At 46.8% G+C, this 24055-nt stretch overlaps 1 protein-coding gene across 1 annotated transcript in view; it reads right to left on the reverse strand.

Moving 5' to 3' along the window:
• The window catches only part of LOC138304434 (uncharacterized), a 121101-nt gene that overhangs the window by 92343 nt on the left and 4703 nt on the right, over positions 1-24055 (reverse strand). Inside the window, exons 2-4 of the mRNA XM_069244480.1 lie at positions 6599-6804; positions 3585-3738; positions 2549-2727 (exon numbers count right to left, since the gene is read on the reverse strand). Of these exons, the coding sequence (XP_069100581.1) occupies positions 2549-2727; positions 3585-3693 (288 nt within the window). The 5' untranslated portion in view covers positions 3694-3738; positions 6599-6804. The remainder of the gene's footprint in view (positions 1-2548; positions 2728-3584; positions 3739-6598; positions 6805-24055) is intronic.

The raw sequence follows: 24055 nt of genomic DNA on the forward strand, positions 1-24055 counted from the left end.
AGTTAGCATGTTATGTTGTGCTACCTGCATGCGTTGTGCTAGATTCTACCCGTTTATTGTGCACATGAGAGAATGGGCTGAGGGCCCTACAAGCTGGTGATGTTTGATTTACATTCCCTAAAGGTGGGTGGCACACAATGATATAGAGTATAGCCAAGTATGGAGGTTGGCTCTATCTGCCCCGGAGAGCGACAGGCACTAGTACATCTATTTGGACCTTTGTTCCACAAAACTGTTGCTTCTTGGGATATGGTCTGTTTGCTTTGATTTCTTCTGATCTAATTCCGCACACATGTTGGATGTTATTGATTGTACCTATATAACCTAGTACCCTTACCGACCTATCGATCTTCAGAAGACAGCGGTTGAGGTGACTAGGCCTTCTCTGGTTCTAGCAATGTTTTAATCCTTATGGATGTCCTGAGGTTTGTTTTGGGTTGCAGGAGGTGAAACGTGCCAATACTTTCTCCAATCCTTACTGGACAGGAATCTGTTCTTGTCTGACTTTTGCGAGGCTCCTTCCCAGAAGAAAAGATCCCATATTTCTATCCGATTGTATGGGTCGTCTGTCAATGATATGGGAACTCTCCTCGTAAACTAGTAACAGTAACTCATTTTGGCCCTGTTTATTTGTGAATAGGACACATTTTATACAATCAATTTAAAAAAGAGGTTAGAGTTTTTACACCTACAATGATTATGGATAAGCGCCATAGTTAATTAGTTTAATACACTTCTTGTGTAACAATTTTTTGTAGGAATGTTAAGCGATACTTTGTAGATCAACAAATGCCAGGGAGTAGTGAGCTGCCAAAAATGTGAGTATAAAAGGGGTCAGTCAAGATATATTTTACAGAATAGAATATATTTCACAGAAAATGACTGGTGCGGCTGTAACCCAAGCCATCAAACATAGTACATCCTTAAAAAACTTTTAGTAAAATCATTTTGAAAACAATCACCATTGTAGAAATGTAATTTTCAAAAAGTATTGGATGATCATCTCCTATCCCAAAAACTTTTAATGAAAGTGTCTAACATTTGGCCGTTTTTCATGCACTTTGGACCAAATTCTAAGCAAAGGGACACTCTTCAGACAAAACATTGCAGAGGCCAGTGGGATGACGTTCCCTAAAGATTTCTAACCAAGAGAAGCAAGTGTGCTAGTGTTCTCGGATCCTTCTGGTTGTGTCGTATACTTGGGTCTATTATTGCTGGTTTTCAAAGTGACATTGGTTGGCTTTGAACTGGGGAACACATCATGCCTACAGTTTTAAGCGTATACAGAATATCTAGGGTTTCCACTGTTCACACATATGCTGGCCCTTTAGTTATACATCCACCTGGAAGAAGGTGGATTTTAAATCTATTTCTTTCTGCCTAAATGTGGATATGTTGGTGCTCAGAAGCATCTTATTGCTGAACTGCTCACTCTGCGTTCATATTTCTAAGGACTTGATTAATTTGTTATCTTGTTGATTCTTGGTTGGTCATGCGACCTTGTGCCTCGCCTGCTCCTTGCAGAGCTTTGATTCCTGAAGATTCATGCCACCATCTCGATGCATTCCTTGACTCCTAAGGCAGTACTCCTGTTTTTAGCTATTTTGCATGTGGTTACCAGATTGCACATCTGAAGTTTATTTATTATTTTAGGGATATTCCTACTGAGCATCTGGAAACTCCTTTGTGTTTCTTGGAGCCTCCATCAAATGCTAGTCTCTGTGGCAAGCAGGTTTTTACTTGAAATGGAGACATCATTATATTTTAGGAACATTCATTGGTGAGCGTCAGTGGTAGAGCATGATGCAATGGAAGGCAACAAGCCAGGAACGTGGACAGTAGAGCCAACCACTACCCCAACTGAAGACCACAAGCCAGGAATGAGTCAAACAGAGGAATGGCCTAACTCAATGGAAACCATGAACCACATCTGAGGACCGTAGAAAAATCCATTAACTCAATAGAAGGCCATGGGCAAGGGTGCCATGTATAATATAGCAAGTGACTAATTCAGTGGAATGACAGGACCAGGGCTGTGGAATCAAGCCCGTTGAAATTTAGAAGGACAAGATAATCTCTGACTGGTCCCCAGCTCAGGATGGAAAGGAAGTTATTGCCAAGGATGAGTCTTTGTACAGTAACAATGTAGACCCTGTCTGGACGAGTTTGTGCTAGGGTTGTCTAAACATATCTTCTACTCAGGTAGATTCATATGCAGAATGTGTGTTGTTTTTTTGCAGTTTTATATAGCACATATTTAGCCTGAGGGCATTGGAGTGCTCTATGAGCGCCAGATTACATTACACAAAGTCAGATTCATTTGTTAATGCACAGGATGATTAAGTGATTTTTCAAGAATCACAGCATGCTGAGCCAATGATGGGACTCAGACTCATTCCCCAGTTCCAAAATCAGCAGCAGCTCTTGCCTTTAGGCAACACCTCAGTTAAATTTGAAAAATAGGACATTGGATCAAAGGAAAGAGATCAGAGAAGTGCAACGAGTAGCACCTCACAGGGAGTGATTCTGGCGACAAGCACATCCTTACCTGGATCCTGTCCAGTATTGTGGCCCCTGAGGTCCACACCACCAATGTGCCGTCAATGGAGGAGGACAAGACAAGCCTAGGCTGCGGCCAGTACAAGAAGTGCGTGACCATTCCATGGTGCTCTGTGGCACATGTAGAGAGCTTCCCATTCTCGAGATCGCACCATCGGATGGCACCATCTGAAAGCATGATAAAAATAAGTCAAGGGGTATCTCAATGCTGCTGAAGTTTGCAATTACAGTGTACCAATTACAATATCACATCCCTCATATCTTCCTATCCCCCACTTGTTCTGTGAGGACCCTTTCTCTGCCACTCCTCTCTCAAGCCTTATATTTTCAAGAACCTCTGTTCCTCTGTAGTCTCCATCACCTTATGCCTGTCTCACTCTTGAAGACCTGTAACAAAAGGACTTCTTTGTAAAAGAATTCTAGAGGAGGATTTACCAGAGCTGGGCGGTAAAGATGGAGTGCAGACAGATGGACATATCGCATAGACAAATAGGGCTTTTGATTATGCCTATTATAAGGGTGTGTAAGCTGAGATAGGCTTTAGCATAGTGACAAACAAGGTACAGAGAAGAAAACAGATGCATTCTGAACCTGCCATTAGGAGGAAAATATAAGCCAAGCATAAGTTCAGAGGTAGGACACCGAACTGGAATACTTCCAGGGTTTAAGACACAAAAAGATATATAGGCAAATACAGTAAGGGAATGGAAAGTCTGGACATCAAGCTATTACATTCAGGCAAATTTTAGGGCAAGGAGAACGTGACCGCACATCGATCTAAACAGATCATGAAAGTTAGACAAGCCCTAGTGTTGGGTCTACCAGCCTTGAGCCTTCACTGTGATGTCTGTGTTTCAGGGGGTGTGAGTTAATAGGCATCTACTCCTCAGATAGATTCATGCATGGAACTCAGTAGCAAACCCTGCTGGTGTCTTTGACTGTATATTGAGAACTTAAAGATCTTGGGAAATGTACCAATAGGCTCTCTCGCTATTGTGCTTCTATGATGTGCTTGTCACACTCACCTTCAAAACCCAAGAGGAACTCTCGGCGTGGTGGGCAATACCCCAGCGCGGTGATGGGGTGATGCTGCCACTCCCTGAGGGTCAGGGTCAGGTGTCTCTTCATTGCCATAGGGGGACTAAACCAAGAGCTTCACTACAGTTTGATCGTTAGCACCTGCGAATACAGAAGTCTGAATCATTGCAGATGTGAGCATGATAGTCATCACTTCCATATCTCTTGCACAATCACTGCCACATACTACATGTTCTGTCTAGGCAGGAGTATGCGTAATAGTCTGTGTGGATGCAGTACCTTATCTTCCTCACTAGGATGCATAGCATATACAATCGCCAACACTGTAACTGGTAAAATCATATTTCCCTGAAGCCCCTTATTAATACTGTATTAAACACTGTGACCTGTGACTACACTTGATATTGTAAAATACACAAGCTCTAAGACATGGGTGAATGAACAGTCAGTCTACTGCCCCTCTCTTTTTTCTAACACCACTGGTTAGACAGGGTGGTCAGAAAATGATTCCTTTTAAAAAGTCTGCACATTTGATTTGGTGTGAAGAGTTGCACAGTATGCATTGTCGTGTTCCTAAAGTCCCATTCTGCAAAGGAGGACCTTCTTTCCATTCTTCAATGGAAGTCCTCCTGAGTAAAGTACAGAAAACCAAGTGCATTTCACAGCTAAGCTGATTTACACATTCAAGCCTAAACTACAAGAGAGCAGACAATCAACTAACCCTTTCAACGCTAGAACACAATGCTGAATGAGTCTAGCCTCCCTATGTCAATCACCATGCTGCAAGAAAGGACAGACAAATTCCTCTTCAGATGATTCAAGCCCAACCAACCACCATTCCTCGAGTCACCTGTCTTTAAAACTGCTATACAGGTTCCCAAGCATCCTCAGTCTGTCCCTGTATCCTTACCCGGCAAAATGGAGGCTTTAACTATATAGCACCACAAAAAGTGGTCCACTGGTGCCTCAAAATCTGCTTTAAAATGTGTTGCCCCAACTTTCAGACATATTTTATGAGTTGGGACCTTTTGGCTGAATAGTACCAACCTGCTGAAATCATGCCTTACATGTGTTTTCTTTTTTTACTGAGTTGGGATAGAACCCCATACACCTTTGCCCTCTGTAAATCATAGTGTCCGAGTTAGAGGTTTTCAACCATTGATTTGCTCTCCCCCAATAACAAAGCTCCTCAGTCAAAGGTCAGTATAAGTTACACTTTTGGAGTAGATTTACACTCAGATTTTGTGAGTAGCAAAAAAGGAGTAAATTTTTCACAAAAGTGTGAATTTCTCAAAAGTGTGTAGTACCAAGGCCCTTCAATTTGGTGGAGACATGCAAGTTACATTGTTGCTGTAGATGTGCACTTGGATTTTGTGAATAGCCCAAAAATAGTAAACTTACTCAAAAGTCTAGATTACCTTTGTGAATCAGACCCTAAGTGACTAGGCAATTGCACCTGCCTGTCAGTTCCAGTATTTGCCAAACACAAAGAAATATTACAAATCTTCAAATGTGAAACAGCATGTCCAAGCATGTGACCAGAAGAAATTTGTTTCCCTTGATATAGGGAAACTGCATGTGTTCATAATTCATATTTCTTCCATGAAATATAAGAATACGGAAATGTAGCTGGCTCTACAGTCACCTCATCCCATTCTCTATTTTCACATTCACTCCTGAGCATGCCTCCTGGTGTTCCGGTTGTGAAGAAATGATATCATCATTGTACTTATGAAATTACTAGATAGGAATGATCTACCATTGAATTGAAACTTCTGTAGATCACATTCCTGGTTGGTGCCCCTGAAAAGTTGTTGGGCTTATGGCAGTATCAATCACAATCCAGGCCAATGCCTTTAAAATCAAAGCCACGACTGGCCCTCAGTAATTGCACCCCACCAGAACTGCTGTTCCCATCTGCAACTGTCAGGAGAGTCTGGAGAGGCATCTGACACTCGGGTCCTTTCTGGATCGCTCTCCAACAGTCTGCTCTCTTGACGCCCCACATCCACCACGTACCCGCTTCGTCTGACTCCTTCCTGAGCAGTCTATCCTTCTCCAGAGTAGGCAGGCTCCTTTCCTCTGTCAGCAAGCAGGCAGACCTCTAGGCACCAGAGGGCAGGTATACAACTTCTCCAGCAAGATGTCTAGATAAAGTGGGTTAGCAGTCTGAACTAGCAGACAAGTGATGTGGATCCATTGTCTAAAACTGTAGTATAATATCATTTTAAGGTACTTCTCCTTGCAAGTGTCCTTTCCAGCTTGTTCTACACACACACAGACAGCCTTTGTGTAGAGTGATGCTCTTCATAGCAGGCTGGTGTTCAGCCTGATGCATCCACAACAGAGGCAGAAAGAAGTGTGAGGTTTTTTCTGACTGTCATCGGACAAACTGAAGGTGTACTCAGGGAAAGACAAAGTTCTCACCAAAAAGTTTCCTCATCTTTCACAACAGTCTTCAGGCCCACTCTTACCATCCACCAAATGACAGTTCTTAAGAGGACTAATCTGCAGTTCCTTGCTAACTAAAAGGCCTCACAGAATATCAAAAAAGCTCTGTATCCTGCCCCATGCAAGTACCATGCAGGCAACACACAACAACAAGCTTTACAAAACACAGGATGTTACTGCAAAGGACTGGACCAACGGATAGAAGCAAAACTCTACATATTTGGGCCAGTAAGCCTCCACTTTGGTGACTCAGAAAAAGGTCTAGTCATAATATAAATTCTCCAAACACGGCGTGGTGCCACCATTGCTCTACATGCTAAACCCAATGACAAGCAATAAAGTCAGCTGTAGCCCCTTCAGGTCACAGGACAAAGTTAGGACCTACTCATAGTCATGGACAGGCCCAGGTTTAGGTGCACACAGTAGATGAGTTTGAAATTGTTTTTATGCCTGCTTGAAGTACTACCCTAGTGTTTTCATTATTGCACATTAAAACACATTTTAAATGCACTACCAACTTGTGTTCTGGCGTTGTACATTGCATATTTACCCTGCCTGCTGGAGTAAGTGTCGTCTTGTTTTGAGGTTGGCAATGACAAGAGAGAACTGGAGACGTGGTGTAGTCAACTTTCGACTGGATCACAATGGATCAAAACTTCAAGGTCTCATTGCATTTTTCCCACAAGAAGAACTAGGCATTCGCTCGTTAGCTGCTTTCTAGAATTTATATAGCATTACATCTGTATCCTCCGGTTCCTGTATTATAGAAAATGAATAAAAGAAAGTCACAATTGAAGTGAATTTAGCACTGTATGTTCCAATGGGGCAGATGGGAAAGCGTTGGTCTGTTGTATTATGAATGTGCACTTGAAATATTTTTGCCACTTGCATGATTTGCCATTAAACATACATTAGACTTCAGTGGGTGTCTAAGGGAGTCATTTTCTCCCACATTAACGTGACACCAGGGATAAAAATCAATAGAATACCAGGTACGCAGTCAGGCTCAAGGCATTGGAACACGCCCGTTCACCAAGTATAGGACATTACAGGCATAACGCTATCCATAACTAAGAAACAATGTATGCAAGAGACTCAACAACAGCTGTCATGCAGGCTCATGTCTAGTCTGACAAGCTCCATCAGTTCTGGCTACTTAGTAAAGTACACATGAATTACGTGACGTTTCGTCTCACTGTAAATATGTAAGCATGATTTTAAAAATCCCATTATGCAAAGCTCTAGCCTCTAAATAATGTGAGGCCTGTCTGAAGAGGTCACAAGAGGCATGTGCCACTTGGCCATTCAAATAAGACAGACTTCATAAACAGTAATGTTGTGTTTTTTTTTAAACACAAAGACCGGACCGAAATCGAACCAGGTTGGATCACAAGTAAAACTCTCATAAACATGATTTTAGATATTGAAATAGGGAATCTAATTTTCTTTTGAAATTGCATTCCAGATTCCGGTAGCGAAAAGGGTAAAGAGCAAAAATGCTAAAACAGCACCGTAATTAGCAAATCAATTTGGGAATCATCAACTTAGATTGGGAGTGTTGCCATACGGGAGTCATATCAAACAACTACAAAACATTAAAAAATTGAGAAAACGTACTCGGGTTATGGAAATCAAAAGTTAAACGATGCACTGGAGACATCTGAAATTACACATAAAAAATATAAATTAAAAGGCAAAACGAATTTGGAATTAATTTCTACTACAGATTGAGATGATATACGGTATAATTATCAAGTAATGTAATGACTTGTTTAGATAGACAAAAAGACACAAACAAGCCACAAATGAATAAATGTGGACCTTTGCTGGCAGCAGGGCTTCCATGGAGTACTGTGAGTTGAAAGTGAAGCTGAAACAGCCTAGGCTGCAGCTGAATCAAGCTCAGACATACATTGTAAGCAACAATTGTTCTTTTATGTCAGCAAAGATCCCTAAGCTTGAGAAAGGAAGGTTTCGTTTTTGAACCTCTGGGTGCCTTTCTGAGTCTGAAAATTAATCACAGACTAGGGATCCTGGTACGCTGGGTGTAAAATTCCCCCGGCTCACCCTTCGAGACCCTCATCTTGCCTTCAGACACAACTAGCTGTCTTCTAGCCCTCGGCAAGCTTGAGACACCCACTACTAGTACTTAAGACACTATCAGTGTGCCAGCAAGATTTTTAGAGCGCCCTTTCCCTTACCTGCAGATAGCCAGTGCCTAATTTGAGCCAGCGGTTTCCGGTGCGGGTGGGGGTACCAGCACTTATTCTTCTGCCTCAAGCATTTACTGCGAGCAATGACACATATGGGAAAGACGGAGGAAGAGAAAGAAGAAAAAGCGTCACAAAAGGAGCAAGAAGACAGCTGCAAGGGTGAGCTGAACGGGCAGGGAGTGCCTGTAAATGATTAAAGAGGCCCGAGATGGCTTCAGGATTACGCTGCCTGAGAGTTCCGTGCTCGCACATTTGATTGCAGCAGCCGCATGTTTAAGACGATTTAAGTACTGCATCAAATGCTGCCAGCTCACCTGCTGGGTTGGGTCTTTGAGCCTGCTGGACCCAGCACTCAGGCTGCAAACACGGTCAGGACCAGTAAGTTATTTATCAGAGCACCGGAACTGCCAGAGCAGGTGTGGCCCATTTATTATTTAACTCACGTGTGACCTCATTAGGAGCAAACTATTAGGATTCCCTATAGCGGGTAGTTTCCGCATGCCATTTCAGACACGCTTTTTCACCCACATACTTATAGACGTAACACACCATAGGTGGCCCGCAGCTTTCTTTTTTATACAACGGTTGGTACATATACATCCCAGACCTGACATCCCTTCGGAGAGACATAGCATGCCTTCATGGACGTAATTTAGAGGTCGGCAGGGGTCGCAGCTGCGACCCATGGCTTGCCCGTTAGGTCCCCTGCCACTACCTTTGCGACCCCCTGCCTCAGAAGTGACAACATTCATTGCCTGGAAAACAGGAGCAGCTCGTTCTCATGGACGTCGGTTGGGGCTCCACTCGCTTTGTTTTCTGTCAGTTTTGATTTCACTAATAGTAATTATAACGTATTATTCACTATTAGTGTAATAAAAATGGACAACAATTAGCTGGAATATGCCCTTCCATGGCAACTGAGGTAAGTAAAAAATGCTTTTAAATGTATGTTGTGTGCGTGCTTGCGGTCGAGAGTGTGTTTATGCGAGGGAATGTATGCAAGTGTGAATTTATGCGTCCATTACTTACCGGTAATGGCATTACTCCTAGTCCTACTCCCCCGCCTTCCTTTCCTAACCAGTGAGGCTCCCTGCCTCCCCCTAGACCCCTCCCTTCCCTTTTGAAAAGCCCTCCCACCCCCACCACCTCCTGTGCAGAAACAAGCCTTAACAGCAACTAAGACGTTCCGTACCGGGAGGGCGGGAGGGAACGGAAAGGAAGGCGAGGGAGTAGGACTAGGAGCAATGCCATTACCGGTAAGTAATGGACGCATTACCTCCCGTCCCTCCCTCACCTTCCTTTCCTAACCAATGAGACATTGCAAGAGAAACACAGGAGACGGACACTGAGTTGCAACAAGTTTAATCACAACCAAAAAGGACACCGGACAACAACCCTCCTATTGCGTCATAGAGGACAAGACACGGTGACCCAATACTGACTCCAAACCCCCCAAGTCCGCCTGCCTGTAATGATGAACAAAAGTAGAAGGAGAGGCCCAAGTAGCAGCCCTGAAAATTTCCACCACAGAAGCGCCATGTAGCTCAGCCACCGTAGCCGCCATACCCCTGGTAGAACGGCCCTGTATCCCCGGAGGCGGCACAACCCCTTGCAAAGAATAAGCCATCAAAATTAGAGAGCGGACCCAATGACACAAGGAAGCAGTACACGGCTTCTCCCCCTTCCGAGCCGGACCAAAATTAACAAACAAGGAATCACCTTTCCGGAAAGGAGCAACCACCCGTAGATATTCCAACAAAGCCCTACGTACATCCAAAGAATGCAACCGAACCTCCTCAGCCGAGGAAGGATCCGAACAGAAAGCAGGCAGGATAACCTCTTGCCGAGCATGGAAAGCAGAATTCACTTTGGGAACAAACAAGAGAACAGGCACAAGCACAACCCGATCTGGAAAAATCTTACAAAAAGGAAAAGAGCAGGCCAAAGCCCCCAACTCCCCTACACGGCGGGCTGAATTAACGGCCACCAGAAAAAAAAATGTTTCAACGTCAGATGACGCAAGTCACATGATTCCAGAGGCTCAAAGGGAGGAACAGTCAAGGCTTCCAACACCAAAGAAAGATCTCAGGAAGGAAAGGACCGCACCGGACGAGGAAATAAGTTAAGAAGCCCCTGAAAAAATCGAGGCATCAAACGACCTTCATCAGACAGATTATGCCACGGTCCCCTAAAAGCCTGAATCGCAGCCCACTGCACACGCAGCGAAGCCACAGACAAACCCTACTGGGCCCCATCTTGTAGAAATTGCATCACCTCAAACAGAGAAGCAACTGCAGGATCCAACCGATGCCGCAAACACCAGGCAGAAAAAACCTTCCACTGCTGACCATAAGACTGCAATGTGGAACGACGCCGTGAAGCCAGCAAAGTCAAATTCAAAGTGACCGGAACCCCCAAGCTCGTCAATCCCCTCCGTTCAACTTCCAAGCCATCAAGTGCAATTGCCGCAACGACCCCAGAGGGAGGCAAGGAAACTCCAGAGGCGAGGGACAGAGGGAGAGTCCACATGTGACCGGAGGCCATCAACTGAAGTAACGGAAACCAATTCGCCCGTGGCCAATGCGGCGCGATCAAGTGAATCCTGGCCTTCAGAAGACGTACCCTCACCAGAAAAGCACGGAGCAACAGGAAGGGTGGAAATGCGTACAGAAGATCCTGAGGCCAGGACACGACATCCCGTCCACCGCCCAAGCCTGATGACAACGAAACCGGGAGCAAAAGCGCCTCACTTTCGCATTCTCTGGGGAGGCAAACACATCCAACACCGGAACACCCCACAGGCGAACCAGCCGACTGAACAGAGACAACCGGAGGGAGAAAAGCCGGGACGAAGGAATGACCCGGCTCAGCAGATCCGCCTGAACATTGACCACCCCCTGAAAGTAGGTGGCTCGCAGAGACAGGACCCACTCCTGAGCCCAAACAAAAATGTCCCTTGCAATGCGAAACAGCGACCGGGACCTGGTCCCACCCTGCCTGTTCACGTAAGACTTGGTCACCAAGTTGTCCGTCCGGATAAGAACATCTAATCCCTTCAGGGATTCCTGAAAATGAACCAGAGTAAGAAGAACCGCCTTCAACTCCTGCCAATTCAAAGAGCGTCTGGCCTCCAGAGGCGCCCTAAACCCCTGGACCTGAGCCGACCCCAGCCAAGCCCCCCAACCGGAGAGGCTGGCATCGGTCGTCACTACCACCGGCCGAGGAGGTGACAAAGACACCCCCAATCGAAGATGAGCTGGCACCAGCCACCAACCCAACTCCCTGCGAACAAACCCCGACACAGGAATCCTTGTCCGAAGAGATCCCGACACCGGAGACCAACGAACAAGAAACCAGTTCATCAGGCAAAGAAGATGAAACCGTGCCCAAGGTACCAGAAAAAACACTGACGCCAAATGACCCTGCAGACGCAACCACTGAAGGGCTCTGGGAGCAGTCTGCGACAAAATCGACCACACCTGCGACTTGAGGCACAACAACCATTTCCCCGACACAGTCACCAAGCCCCGAAGAGTCAGAAAGCGGGCCCGAGAAAAAACAGATCTTGGGAAGGGACCAAATCTGAAAAACTGTGATTTTGCAGGACCAACAGTACTCGGGCCACATGACTCCTTAACAGAACCTGAGTGGGAGCCTGAATCTGAATATTGTCCAAATAAGGATGGACAAACACACCCTTGGAATGTAGAAGAGCTACCAGAGGAGCCAGCACCTTGGTGAAAATCCAGGGAGAGGATTTGAGGCCAAAAGGCAGAACACAGAACTGAAAATGGTCTTGGCCTACAGCAGAGCGGAGGAACCTTTGAGAAGACAGGGCCACTCGAACATGCAGGTAAGAATCCTGCAGATCCAGAGACCCCAGGAAATCCCCTGGACTGACCAGAGGAAAAATTGACTGAAAGGAAACCATACGGAAATGCTCAGTCTTTATCCAGGAATTCACCCCCTTGAGATTGAGGACAGGACGAAAACCCCCTGACACCTTTGGAACCAGAAACAAGATGGAATAAGTGCCCAGACCTCTCTGCCCTACAGGAACATGGGAGATGGCCCCCTTGATGAGTCAGTCCCGTACCCCTTCCAACAATGCCCTTCTCTGGGCACCGTTCGCAGGCATTGGAGTAGGACGAACCCCTGTATCTGGAGGAACCACGTCGAAGTCTATGGTGTAGCTATTGTTCACAATGTCCAGCACCCAGCGATCGTTGACATCCTCCTGCCAAATGTGAAGAAAGTGCCTCAGCCGACCCCCAACCGGCCCGCTGCCAGGCCCACAGTGATTGTCAGGAACCCTTCTTGAGGCCTCCTCGACCCGAAGGAGCAGACTTTTTAGGAGAAAAACGGGGCTGAAAATGACGCTTCCTGGAAAAAAAGGACTTGGAATCAAACTTGGGGGAAGAACGAGAATGCTTCCGCCAACCCTTGCCAGAAGAAGAACCACCTTTGTAAGGCAAGGTGTGCTTCTTCTCCTTAAAAGCTTTTGAAAGCATGGAAGGCAACTGATCCCCAAACAAATTGCCCCCTTCAAAAGGAAGCCGCAGGAGAGCAGACTTCTCCCCTGGATCCGCCTTCCACATCCTTAACCAGAGGGACCTATGAGCCCCAATCAAAGCCCCCGAAGCCAGGGCCGAAGTGCGGACAACATCAGACGACATGTGAGCCAGCAACCTGGCCTGTTGTTCCATAACCGCCAGCAGCTCCGAACACTCTGAACCCTCCTGAACAGCCACCGCCAGTTTGTCAAAATCCTGCACCAAGGAATGGGCAGAATAAGCAGAAAAAAACCCAGCTCTGAGGGCCAAATTTTCTGCAGCAAATGCCCTCTTCAGACCCGAATCCACCTTCTTGTCAGTGGCATCAGCAGGAACTCAGTCCTCCGGATTGACCGCCGTCTTGCCAATTAAAGTAGCTAAAAAGGAATCTATCTTAACGGAAGGGGGCAACACCTCCTCCCACTCCAGCAAGTACAGTTTCTGAAGGAAGTGCGGAACCTGAGACTTGTCCACATCTTCCACTCCCGGAACACCATATCCTTAACAGGGCCCTGGAAAGGCATGGCAAACCGCAAAGGCGTTTGATATTGAGGGAACAAATGGGAATCAGTCCCTGAAGGCTGAAACACAGGAAACCCTAAATTGTCCCGAACATGCGTCAGAACCTCCCACATCTCCTCCCTGGAGACATACTTCCCACCATAAGAAGTAGAATGGGCGTCATCATCCAATGAAGAGGACCCCTCTGCAGCCGCCGAAGGACGGGCGGCAGGAGAACGTCCAGGTCTAGGCGTTCCAGCCTGAAGAGCACGAGACACAGCCACCTCAATCATGTCCTGAACCTCCTCCCTTGACTTGAGAGTCGCAGGAACCCCCAGCGCAACCTGGTGTCCACCAGGAGAGGTAAGGGGAACCGCAATATCCTCCCCCGAAGAAGTAGAGACAATCCTGCGCCGCTTGGAAGGAACCTGCCTCGACATACTCCAAACAAGAAACCCAAGAGGCCCACAGCATCCAGTAAAATAAAGAAGAAAGCCCCCCCCCCCATCCAACAGCCGCAAATGAAAAAAGCGCAGTAATTAACCCCAAAATAAGAAAAGACGCGGGCAGAAACGCCCGTCCTACCGCAAACATGCAAATTCCCACAACCGGCACCTCAGCCCAGCATACGGCAGGCTACGATCTGGAAGTACAGCCCCAGCCACCAGAGAGCCGACCAACTCTGTCAGCCGACTCCAAAGACGCGTCGCCCAAGGCAGTGCCGCCGACCACAGGAAGAAGCGCCCGCCGGGGAACTGGCTGCAAGTCAACACGAGGCCCCCCCAGGCCCTGCCGTGGAGGAGAAAGAAAAGGTAAGTCTAGCGGTCTAGACAAAAAGAACAGGAGGTGGTGGGGGTGGCTTTTCAAAAGGGATGGTAGGGGTCTAGGGGGAGGCAGGGAGCCTCATTGGTTAGGAAAGGAAGGCGAGGGAGGGACAGGAGGTAATGTGTTTGTGTGAGTATGTGTGTATGAGTGAAAGTGGAGGTTAAAGGTCGTGTAATGTCACTTTCCCTACCCATGGCACTTCGGTGAACTGACGTCCATGCTTGCCCTCACTCGGCAGTACGTGCTATAACAAATATTTCGTAGGTTCGTGTTTTAGGTCGTTGTATAATCATTTAGCACTGCTTTACCCTGTATATTTGTTGGTAGGTCTTGCTTTGCTGCTGCACACGCCGCGCTTCTGTTGTGTAGTAGTATTACGGAAGTTCTATGAAAAAAACCAACCTTTTCAATAATCAAAATCCTACACTATTAGTATTGCTGGTGCTTGTTAACAGAAAGAGGAATGTCACATCTGTTGGGAAATTAGTATTTGGTTATGTTTGTTTGCTACGTTAGGTGGAAACTGGAAAGGAGAATTTGGACCTAAAGAAGCGAGATTTTACAACAAGACATTTCAGTCACCACCTACAACTCAACAGCGCCCTCTAGTGGTCATTTGCGGATTCTCATTTCATTGTAAAGTGTACTGCGTGGCAGAGGAAAGAAAGCAAGTTCTCTGTAAAGCGCGAGAAGAGTTCATAGACACGTTGACCTTGTACTAAAGATTTGGATAAGTGGAGAAATGTCAAACTCCTGTTAAATACAGAAACTATCGCATGTCTTTCTCTTGTTACGAAGTATAGTTGACGTTCACAGAGAATGACGGAACGCAAAATGACGCCCCCCTCTCCTGCAGAATTTGATGAGGATCCCCGATGTCCATGACATTGGGCTGAATGGGGCCCTCTTGATGGGTTGGTGCCTGGGAGGGATGCCCCTCCCTCCCGCTGCAAGAGACTGTGTTTCACCATAAGAGCAAATTCAGAATAGTCCCAGCACGGAAGGCAAAGACTTACACGCATTGATTCGATAGTTTAAAAAAGAGTGCATACCACCACCACCACCGCACAAACCCTCGCATGGCACGAAAATGTCACCAAAAGCTCCAGAAACTCACGTAGATGGGGCATATCGCTCGACAAAACGCGTAGGTCAGGGCAGATCTCTTGTCACTCAACAAGACAGCTGACAGAAGCCTTTATGGAAGCATCGTTCCCTGTTAGCCCTGGAACAGACATGACTAAATGCTTTTATGCGAGCACCGAAAAGTTGCCTACTGTTTATTCAGTTACTCCATGGCTCCCGCCAGAGGGATTGGAGAGTCTCTTCACTTTCTGTTCATTGCATCATAAATCCCGCTGTCCGGGGAGTCGCAAGGTTGCCATGGGCAGCGGAATACCCTATTGCGTACCCCTCATTACCCAGTAATCGGTGCCACCATTTCCTCAGCCGCCGCGGTCAATCCTCAACCTCTCAAATCATTATCCACACTTGCCACTGACTTAATTGCTACTAACACTTATTGGCCAACAAGCATTGGCAAGGCCAATATATCTCGCCTTTGAGACCTGTTGGCCTGGCCAATTACTTGTAGCCAAACTGCAACATATCTCAAGACTGAAAAAACAGAAAGCCTTTGACTTGGGAGCCCTTGTCATTTTTTGAGTGCATGCAGCATGCACGCGTACACCTACAAAATGACTCAGATGCTATTGGTGTTACTCTTTTTCTGCATAGATGCCAATCTGAGTTAGATCAGTAACTAAGAAAATAAAGCACGCAAAACTCTTCTTATTAAAAGTGGGTGGGGTGGGAGCAGATGCAACACAAGGTGGTGGGGAGGAGTGGCTTTGGGTGGAGTGGAGTGCCGTAGCGCAAAATGCTTCAAAGCCTCAGCAGCAGTAGTAAGCATTATATAAATGCAGTTGAGAAGGGCGCATGGGGTAGAGTGAAGTGGCTTTGAGTGGAGTGGCAATGTGTGGCATGGTGTGCCGTGGCATTGTGTGGCATGAAGTGGACTTGTGAAAAAGTCACCCTTTTAGCATGTTCACCCCAATATTTATGACTGATGGTAACTGACTTTGACTGTGCCCTGGGCTCTGCTTAACAGGCCCAGGACCAGTGCTCTGAATGAAAGGTATATGGTGACATGTTAATGTTATAATTCTAATTGTCAATGGCAGACCCTGTAAGTCCCTAGTAGATAATAGGGCAAGGGGAATTCAAATTACCTATAAGTCTCAAGTATATACTAGGGCCTGGAAGCTTAGAGGCCCAGACAATTTCCTGCACTGGAGTATGCACTTCTGTGTGCCTGCTGTCCTTTTTAAAAGGCAGCCCTGCTTTGCAGACTCCTTTAAGAAAGTAACATGTATGCAATTTCAACTTTGGAATTAAAGGTACTTCCAAAGTATTAATCTACCTTATTTTTACATATACATTTACCCCAAAGGTCTCCTCTAGATGCCCCGGTTTGGGGTGCCATATAAGTGTAACCAAGGACATTAAAATATGTTTTATATGCCCTGGTGAGGGAAAACTGCACCTTTTCATTTTCTCCCATTGTAGAAAGTCAACTTCATAGGCTATAATGGAAATATGTTTCATAAGCCTAAGTATGGCTAGGAAAAACATGCACATTTCATAAGTGGACTCAAACGAATGGCATTGATAAATGCAACAATGTACCATTGTTGAATGTATCATAATTTATACAAAAAGAAGTTATAAGACTTTCTTTTCTGTAAGCCAAATTCGAGCCTGCTAGGGGTCTCTCCTGATTGGTCTGCCATAAGAGGATTAGCTAGGCTGCTTTGATTAGATGATAAGTGGCCTGCTGTGGACAGAGGTTATCTCATGGGGTGAGGTAGGCAAATGATCCAGGCCAGGAAGGGGGCTGGATGAAGCAAGCTTAGGCTTCAAAAGGATACAGATCAGAAAGTAATGTAACCAGGCCTGCCCTCTCACCCCTTTACCCCACAGATAGTTAGTAGGCTTAAAGAAGGAATTTGCAGATGTGCAGAGTAGGAGTTATTTTGAATGAGCTACACCACTGGGTTGGCTTAGCCAGGTCTTGCTCCTCTTGAGGAAAATCATCCATCTTGGAATGTTAATGTGCAGTGCTTTATAGGACAAGAAGATGCCACACTTTGGAGGAAGTTGTCATACCTCTGGGTGTACCCTGCAGCTCGTTGGACAGGATGCCCACTGACTGTCCCCCAAGATGATTGAATAAAAGTGGCTGCTCTGCATTGGAATTCAGATCTGCTGCCTGAAACCACAAGAAGAAGAAGGAATGCCCTGTTGAAACTCTGGTTTGCAACCCAGATGCCTGAATACTTAAGGATTGTGTCTGTTGAACACTGGAACCGCAGCCCAAAGGACTTTGCCTTGCTTCAAAAAAAGGATTCAAGAGTGGACCCCCTAAATCAACAGGTGTAGGAAACTACCATCTTTCTTGGCATGTTACCCCCAATTTCTGCCTGTTTGTCAGTGTGTTTTTACTGTCTCACTTAGATCCTGCTAGTCAGGACCCCAGTGCTCATCATTTGTGGCCTATATGTGTTGTCAGTATGCTTGACTGTGTCACTGGAGTTCTGCTAACCAGAACTCCAGTGCTTATGCTCTCTCTGTGTACCAAATTTGTCACTGTAGATTAGTGACTCCAAATACCAATTCTAATTGGCACACTGGTCCCCCCTTATAAGTCTCTGGTATATGGTACCTAGGTACCCAGGGCATTGGGGTTCCAGGAGATCCTTATGGGCTGAAGCATTTCTTTTGCCACCCATAAGGAGCTCATACAAACACTCCTTCAGGACTGCTGATGCAGCCTGAGAGAAATAGTGCACACACAATTTCACAGCCATTTTCACTGCACCAGGTAACATATAAGTCACCTTTATGTCTAACCTTCAGTTACTGAAGGCTAGGTTCAAAGTTACTGTGTGTGAGGGCACCCTTGCACTAGCAAAGGTGCCCCCACTTTGTCCAGGGCCAATTCCCCAGACTTTGTGAGTACGGGGACACTATTATAAGCGTGCACTACATATATGTAAATTCATATTTGTAGCTTCAGAATGGTAATTCCGAATATGGCCATGTGAGGTGTCTAAGATTGTGAAATTTAACCCACAATCCAAATCTGGTATTGGGGGGCCAATTCCATGTACCCTGGTGGGCTCCAGCATGGACCCCCAATACTGCCAACCATCTCTCTGAGGTTTCCACTGCAGCCCCAGCTGCTGCCACCACACAGACAGGTTTCTGCCCCCCTGGGAATTGAGCAGCTCAATCCCAGGAAGGCAGAAAAATGCATTTCATTTAGGAGAGGGGTGTTACACCCTCTCCCATTGGAAACAGGTGTTACAGGCATGGGAGGGGTATCCTCCCAGAGCCTCTGGAAATGCTTTAAAGGGCACAAACAGTGCCCTCCTTGTATACTCCAGTCTACACTGGTTCAGGGACACCCAGTCCCAGCTCTGGCGCAAAACTGGACAAAGGAAAGGAGAGTGACCACTCCTCTGTCCATCACCACCCCAGGGGTGGTGCCCAGAGCTCCTCCAGAGTGTCCCTGGCGTTAGTCATCTTGGATTCCAAGCTGTGGGTACCCTCTGGGAGCATCTGAGAGGCCAGTGCCAGCAGGTGATGTCAAAGACCCCTCCTGATAGGTGCATACCTGGGTAGGAAGCCAGTCCCCCTCTCAGGGCTATTTAGGGTCTCTCCTCTGGGTGCTTCCTCAGATTCGGTTTGCAAGACTCCTCCAGGCCCCCTCTGCATCCTCTGCTTCAGCTTCTGACCATCGGATCAACCGCAGACTGCTCCAGGAGCTGCTGTAACCGCAATAGAGTATCCAGGAAGGCTACTGTGCCCTGCAACTTCAGCTCCAGCCAGCAACTGCAACCGTTTCCAGGTTGTGCACACTCTGAGGACTGCCTGGCTTCACCCTGCACCAGAAGAATCTGAAGGAATCTCCCATGGAGTGACAGAGTCACTTTCCTGCTTCAGCAGGCACCTCTCTGTGACAATGACCGGTACTCTGGGACTCCTCTCCTGTCAACAAGCATGATCCCTGGAACACAGGTGGTGGACCGAAGTGATTCTGACTGTCCAAAGGTCCAGCTGTCCACATTTGGTGGAGGTAAAGGCTTGCCTCCCTGTGCCAGACAGTACCCCTGTGCATCACATCTTCTGCAGCTCCTTGGGCTTCTGTGCACTTCTTCCAAATGTTCTTCAGCACAGCGTAGCCCAGGTCCCCAGCACACCATCCTGCGACGCTCAGCTCCCTGAGTTGTTCTCCGGCGGTGTGGGATCCTTCTGTGTAGTGCTGTGATGACCGCACTTTGCAACTCCTTTGTCCCACTGTCCTGGTGCTTCCGTGGGTGCTGCCTGGTCTTCTGCAGGCTCTCTGAAGTGCTGGGAGCCCCTTATGCCTCCTCAGTCTGAGTTGAGACCCCCATGTTCCTCTTGGGCCCGGGCAGCTTCTCTTTGACACAAAACATGTTCTTGCTTCCTGTTTGGCGGAATCCAGCAACGCAAACTGCCAGCATCCAATGACTTAACATGGGACATCTCCTGCACCAAGCAGGAACCCGCAGCTATCTTAATTGGTGCATTTCTGTACTTTTCTTCCAACCGGAGAATCCACTTTCGCACCTTCTTCCAGGTTGGCAGGGGCTCCTGTTCTTCCTGGACTCTTCATCGACTTCTGGACTTGGTCTCCTCTCTCCACAGGTCTTCAGGTCCAGGAATCCATAATTGGTTTCTTGCAGTCTTGCTTGGTTCTTGCATAATCCTTCACCACAACTTCTAGTGTGTTCTGAGGAAACTTGCTGTACTTTACTCCTGTTTTCCTGTGCTCTGGGGTGGAGTATTTTACTTATCTTTGGTGTTTTCTTACACTCACAGTGCCCCTCTACACACTAAACTTGCCTAGGGGGGAATCCAACTTTTGCATTCCAATATTTTAGTATATGGTTTGTGTTGCCCCTAGGCCCATTGCAATCTATTGAGTTTTTCACTGTTTGCACTATTCTACGACTGTTTACTTACCTGATTTTGGTTACTAGTTTATATATTGTGTATAATACTTACCTCCAGTAGGAGTATTGCCTCTAAGATATTTTCTGGCCTTATGTCACTAAAATAAAGTACCTTTATTTTTGGTAACACTGAGTATTGTCTTTTATTGTGTATAAGTACAGTGTGATTATAGTGGTATTGCAAGGGCTTTGCATGTCTCCTAGTTCAGCCTTGGCTGCTCTGCTACAGCTACCCCTAGACAGCCTAAGCTGCTAGACACTGCCTACATTTCACTAATAAGGGATAACTGGACCTGGTATAAGGTGTGAGTACCTTAGGCACCCACTACAAACCAGGCCAGCCTCGTACAACAGGTTAAAAGAGCTTCCCTGCACCAACTTCCCCAAACGTCCCCAGCCTGGAGTGCATCCAGTGGACTTGCAAGGATTTCACCTGGTGCATTTTGGGAATTGTAGCCCCACGGTCCCAAGGAGCAACTCAGGAATTCTGGAGCCTTGGATTGGGTTTGTGGATCACTTTCCTGCATCAAGAAACACTTCTGGAAGTAAGTGTAAAGTGTTAGTTTGCAGGTGGCTGGAACTCTTGACTGTGTCCCAGTACAGTGCAACCTTCCCTTAAAGCAGTATTTGCTTCTAAGCGCTAGTTAATTTTAGTCTTTAAAAATTCATATCTGTGGGTCCCTATATTGGATTTTTGTTGCTTTGGTTTATTTTAAAGATAAAAATATTTACTATTTTTATAAATTGGTGTGGGATTTTTATTGTGTGTTGTTTCTTACTTATTTACTGTATTGGGGTATTTAAATGCTTTGCATACCTGTCTCCTGAGTTAAGCCTACCTGCTCATTGCTAAGCTATCAGGGGTTGAGCCGGGGGCTACTTTATGGGAGATTGACTGGGCACAACCCTGAGTTGGGGTGCATTGCTAGTGGTAGGTGTGTAATTACCCCTACCAATATCCAGCCTCTAATAGGAGTGGACTGGCATTGTGTGGCATGGAGTGGCATTGAGTGGAATAGCATTGTGTGGCATGAAGTGGAGTAAGGTGGCACTGAGGGGAGTGGAGTAGAGTGATGTTCAGTGGAGTGGCATTGTGTGGTGTAGTGTAGAGTGGAGTGGCATTGTGTAGAGTACAGTGGCTTTGTGTGGTATGGAATGACATTGTGTGACATGGAGTGGAGTTATACTGTGTGGCATACTGTGGAGTGCCATTGTGTGGGTTGGAGTGAAGTGGTGTTGTGTGGAATGGAAGAGAGGGGAATGGCATTGTGTGTCATGGAGTGTAGCGGAGTGGCATTGTGTGGAGGCAGAATGTCATTGTGTGGAGTGCTGTGGAGTGGCACTGTATGGAGTGGAGTGGCATTAGGTGGTGTGGAGTAGCATTTTGTGGCATGGAGTGGCATTGTGTGGAATGGAGTTGCTCTGAGTGAAGTGGCATGGAGTGGCCCTGTGTGGCGTGGGTGTGGCATTGTTTGGTGTGGAAAGGCATTGTAAGGAGTAGAGTGAGGAGGCACTGAATGGAGTGGATGGGCAATGAGTGGGGTGGCATTGTTTGGCATGGAGTGGCATTGTGTGGCAAAGGGTGGAGTGGAGAGGCATTGTGTGGCGTGGAGTGGCATTGAGTAGTGTGGCATTGTGAAGTGGAGTGCCACTGTGTGATGTGGAGTGGCATTGTGTGGCAATTATTGGAGTGAGATTGTGTGGAGTGGAACTGTGTGGCATACTGTGGAGTGTCATTGTGTGGCATGAAGTGGCATGGAATGGAGTGGCATTGTGTGGCATGGAGCGGCAGTGAGTAGAGTGGCATTGCATTGTGTGAAGTGAAGTTGCATTGTATGGGATGAAATGGCATTGTGTACAGGGAAGCAGAGTGGCATTGACTAGAGTGGGAGGCATTGGTCATTGTGGAGTGGCAGTAAGTGGAATTAAGTGGCATTGTGAAACATGAAGTGGCATTGTGTGGTGTGGAGTGACTTTGTGTGAAGTGTAATGGAGTGATACTGTGTGGCCTGGAGTGGAGTAGTAATTTGTGGCATGGTGTGGAGTGGAGTAGCATGGCATTGAGTCGCTTTGTGTGGAGTGGATTGCAGTGGAGTGACATTGTGTGGAGCGCAGTGGCATTGCATGGAGTGGAGTGAAGTGCCATTGTGTGGCATGAAGTGAAATGGAGTGGCATTGAATGGTATAAAGTGACGTGACACTGTGCAGCGTGGAGTATCATTATGTGGAGTGGCACTGAGTGGAGCAATGTGCCATTGTACGGAGTGGAGTCTCATTGTGCAGTGGGGTGGCATTGTGTGGCGTGGAGTGGCATTGAGTGAAGTGGAGTGACATTGAGGCACTGAGTGGAGAGGAGTAGAGCAGCACTGTGTGGAAAAAAGTGGGATTTTGTGTGGTGGGAAGTGGCATCATATGGCATGGAAAGGGATTGTATGGAATGGAGTGAAGTGGCATTTTCTAGCAAAGAGTGGAGTGGCATTGAATGGAGTGGCACTGAGTGGAGTGGCATTGTGTGGACTTGAGTGGCATTTGGTGGCTTTGAGTGGCATGCAATGAGGGGTGGCATTGTGGGGGTTATTCTAACTTTGGAGGAGGTGTTAATCCGTCCCAAAAGTGACGGAAAAGTGACGGATTTGCCACCAGCCGTATTACGAGTCCATTATATCCTATGGAACTCGTAATACGGCTGGTGGTATATCCGTCACTTTACCGTCACTTTTGGGACGGATTAACACTCCTCCAAAGTTAGAATAACCCCCTGTGTGTCATATAATGGAGTGACATTGTGTACCATTGAGTGGAGTGGCACTGTGTGGCGTGGAGTGGCGTTGTGTGGTGTGTAGTGGAGTGGAGTGGCATTGTGTGGAGTGTAGAGACATTGTGTGAAGTGGCAATACGTGGGGTGGAGTGGCACTGTGTGACATGGACTGGAGAGGCATTGTGTGCAGTTGAGTGACATTTTGTGGTGTTGTGAGAAGCAGCATTATGTGGGGTGAAGTGACAATGTTTGGTGTGCAGTGGTATTGTGTGGCATGGAATGGCACTGTGGAATGGCATTGTGTGGTATGGACTGGCATTGAGTGGCATGTAGTGTGGCATTGGGTAGAGTGGAGTGGAGTGGCATTTTGTGGAGTGGAGTGGCAATGTGTGGATATAGATTAGCGTGGCATTGTGTGGACTGACACTGTGTTGCATACAGTAAAGTGGCATTGTGTGGCATAGAGTGACATGGGTTGAAGTGGTATTGTGTAGCAAGGAGTGGCATACCATGGAGTGGGGTGGTATTTTGTGGCATGGGGTGGAGTGGAATTGTGTAGCGTGGAGTGGAGTGACATTGCATGGAGTCGGAGGCATTGTGTGGTGTGTAGTGGAGTGGAGTGGCATTGTGTGGAGTGTAGAGACATTGTGTGAAGTGGCAATACGTGGGGTGGAGTGGCACTGTGTGACATGGACTGGAGAGGCATTGTGTGCAGTTGAGTGACATTTTGTGGTGTTGTGAGAAGCAGCATTATGTGGGGTGAAGTGACAATGTTTGGTGTGCAGTGGTATTGTGTGGCATGGAATGGCACTGTGGAATGGCATTGTGTGGTATGGACTGGCATTGAGTGGCATGTAGTGTGGCATTGGGTAGAGTGGAGTGGAGTGGCATTTTGTGGAGTGGAGTGGCAATGTGTGGATATAGATTAGCGTGGCATTGTGTGGACTGACACTGTGTTGCATACAGTAAAGTGGCATTGTGTGGCATAGAGTGACATGGGTTGAAGTGGTATTGTGTAGCAAGGAGTGGCATACCATGGAGTGGGGTGGTATTTTGTGGCATGGGGTGGAGTGGAATTGTGTAGCGTGGAGTGGAGTGACATTGCATGGAGTCGGA

Source organism: Pleurodeles waltl, chromosome 7, assembly GCF_031143425.1.
Source record: "Pleurodeles waltl isolate 20211129_DDA chromosome 7, aPleWal1.hap1.20221129, whole genome shotgun sequence".
NCBI classification, from domain to species: domain Eukaryota; kingdom Metazoa; phylum Chordata; class Amphibia; order Caudata; family Salamandridae; genus Pleurodeles; species Pleurodeles waltl.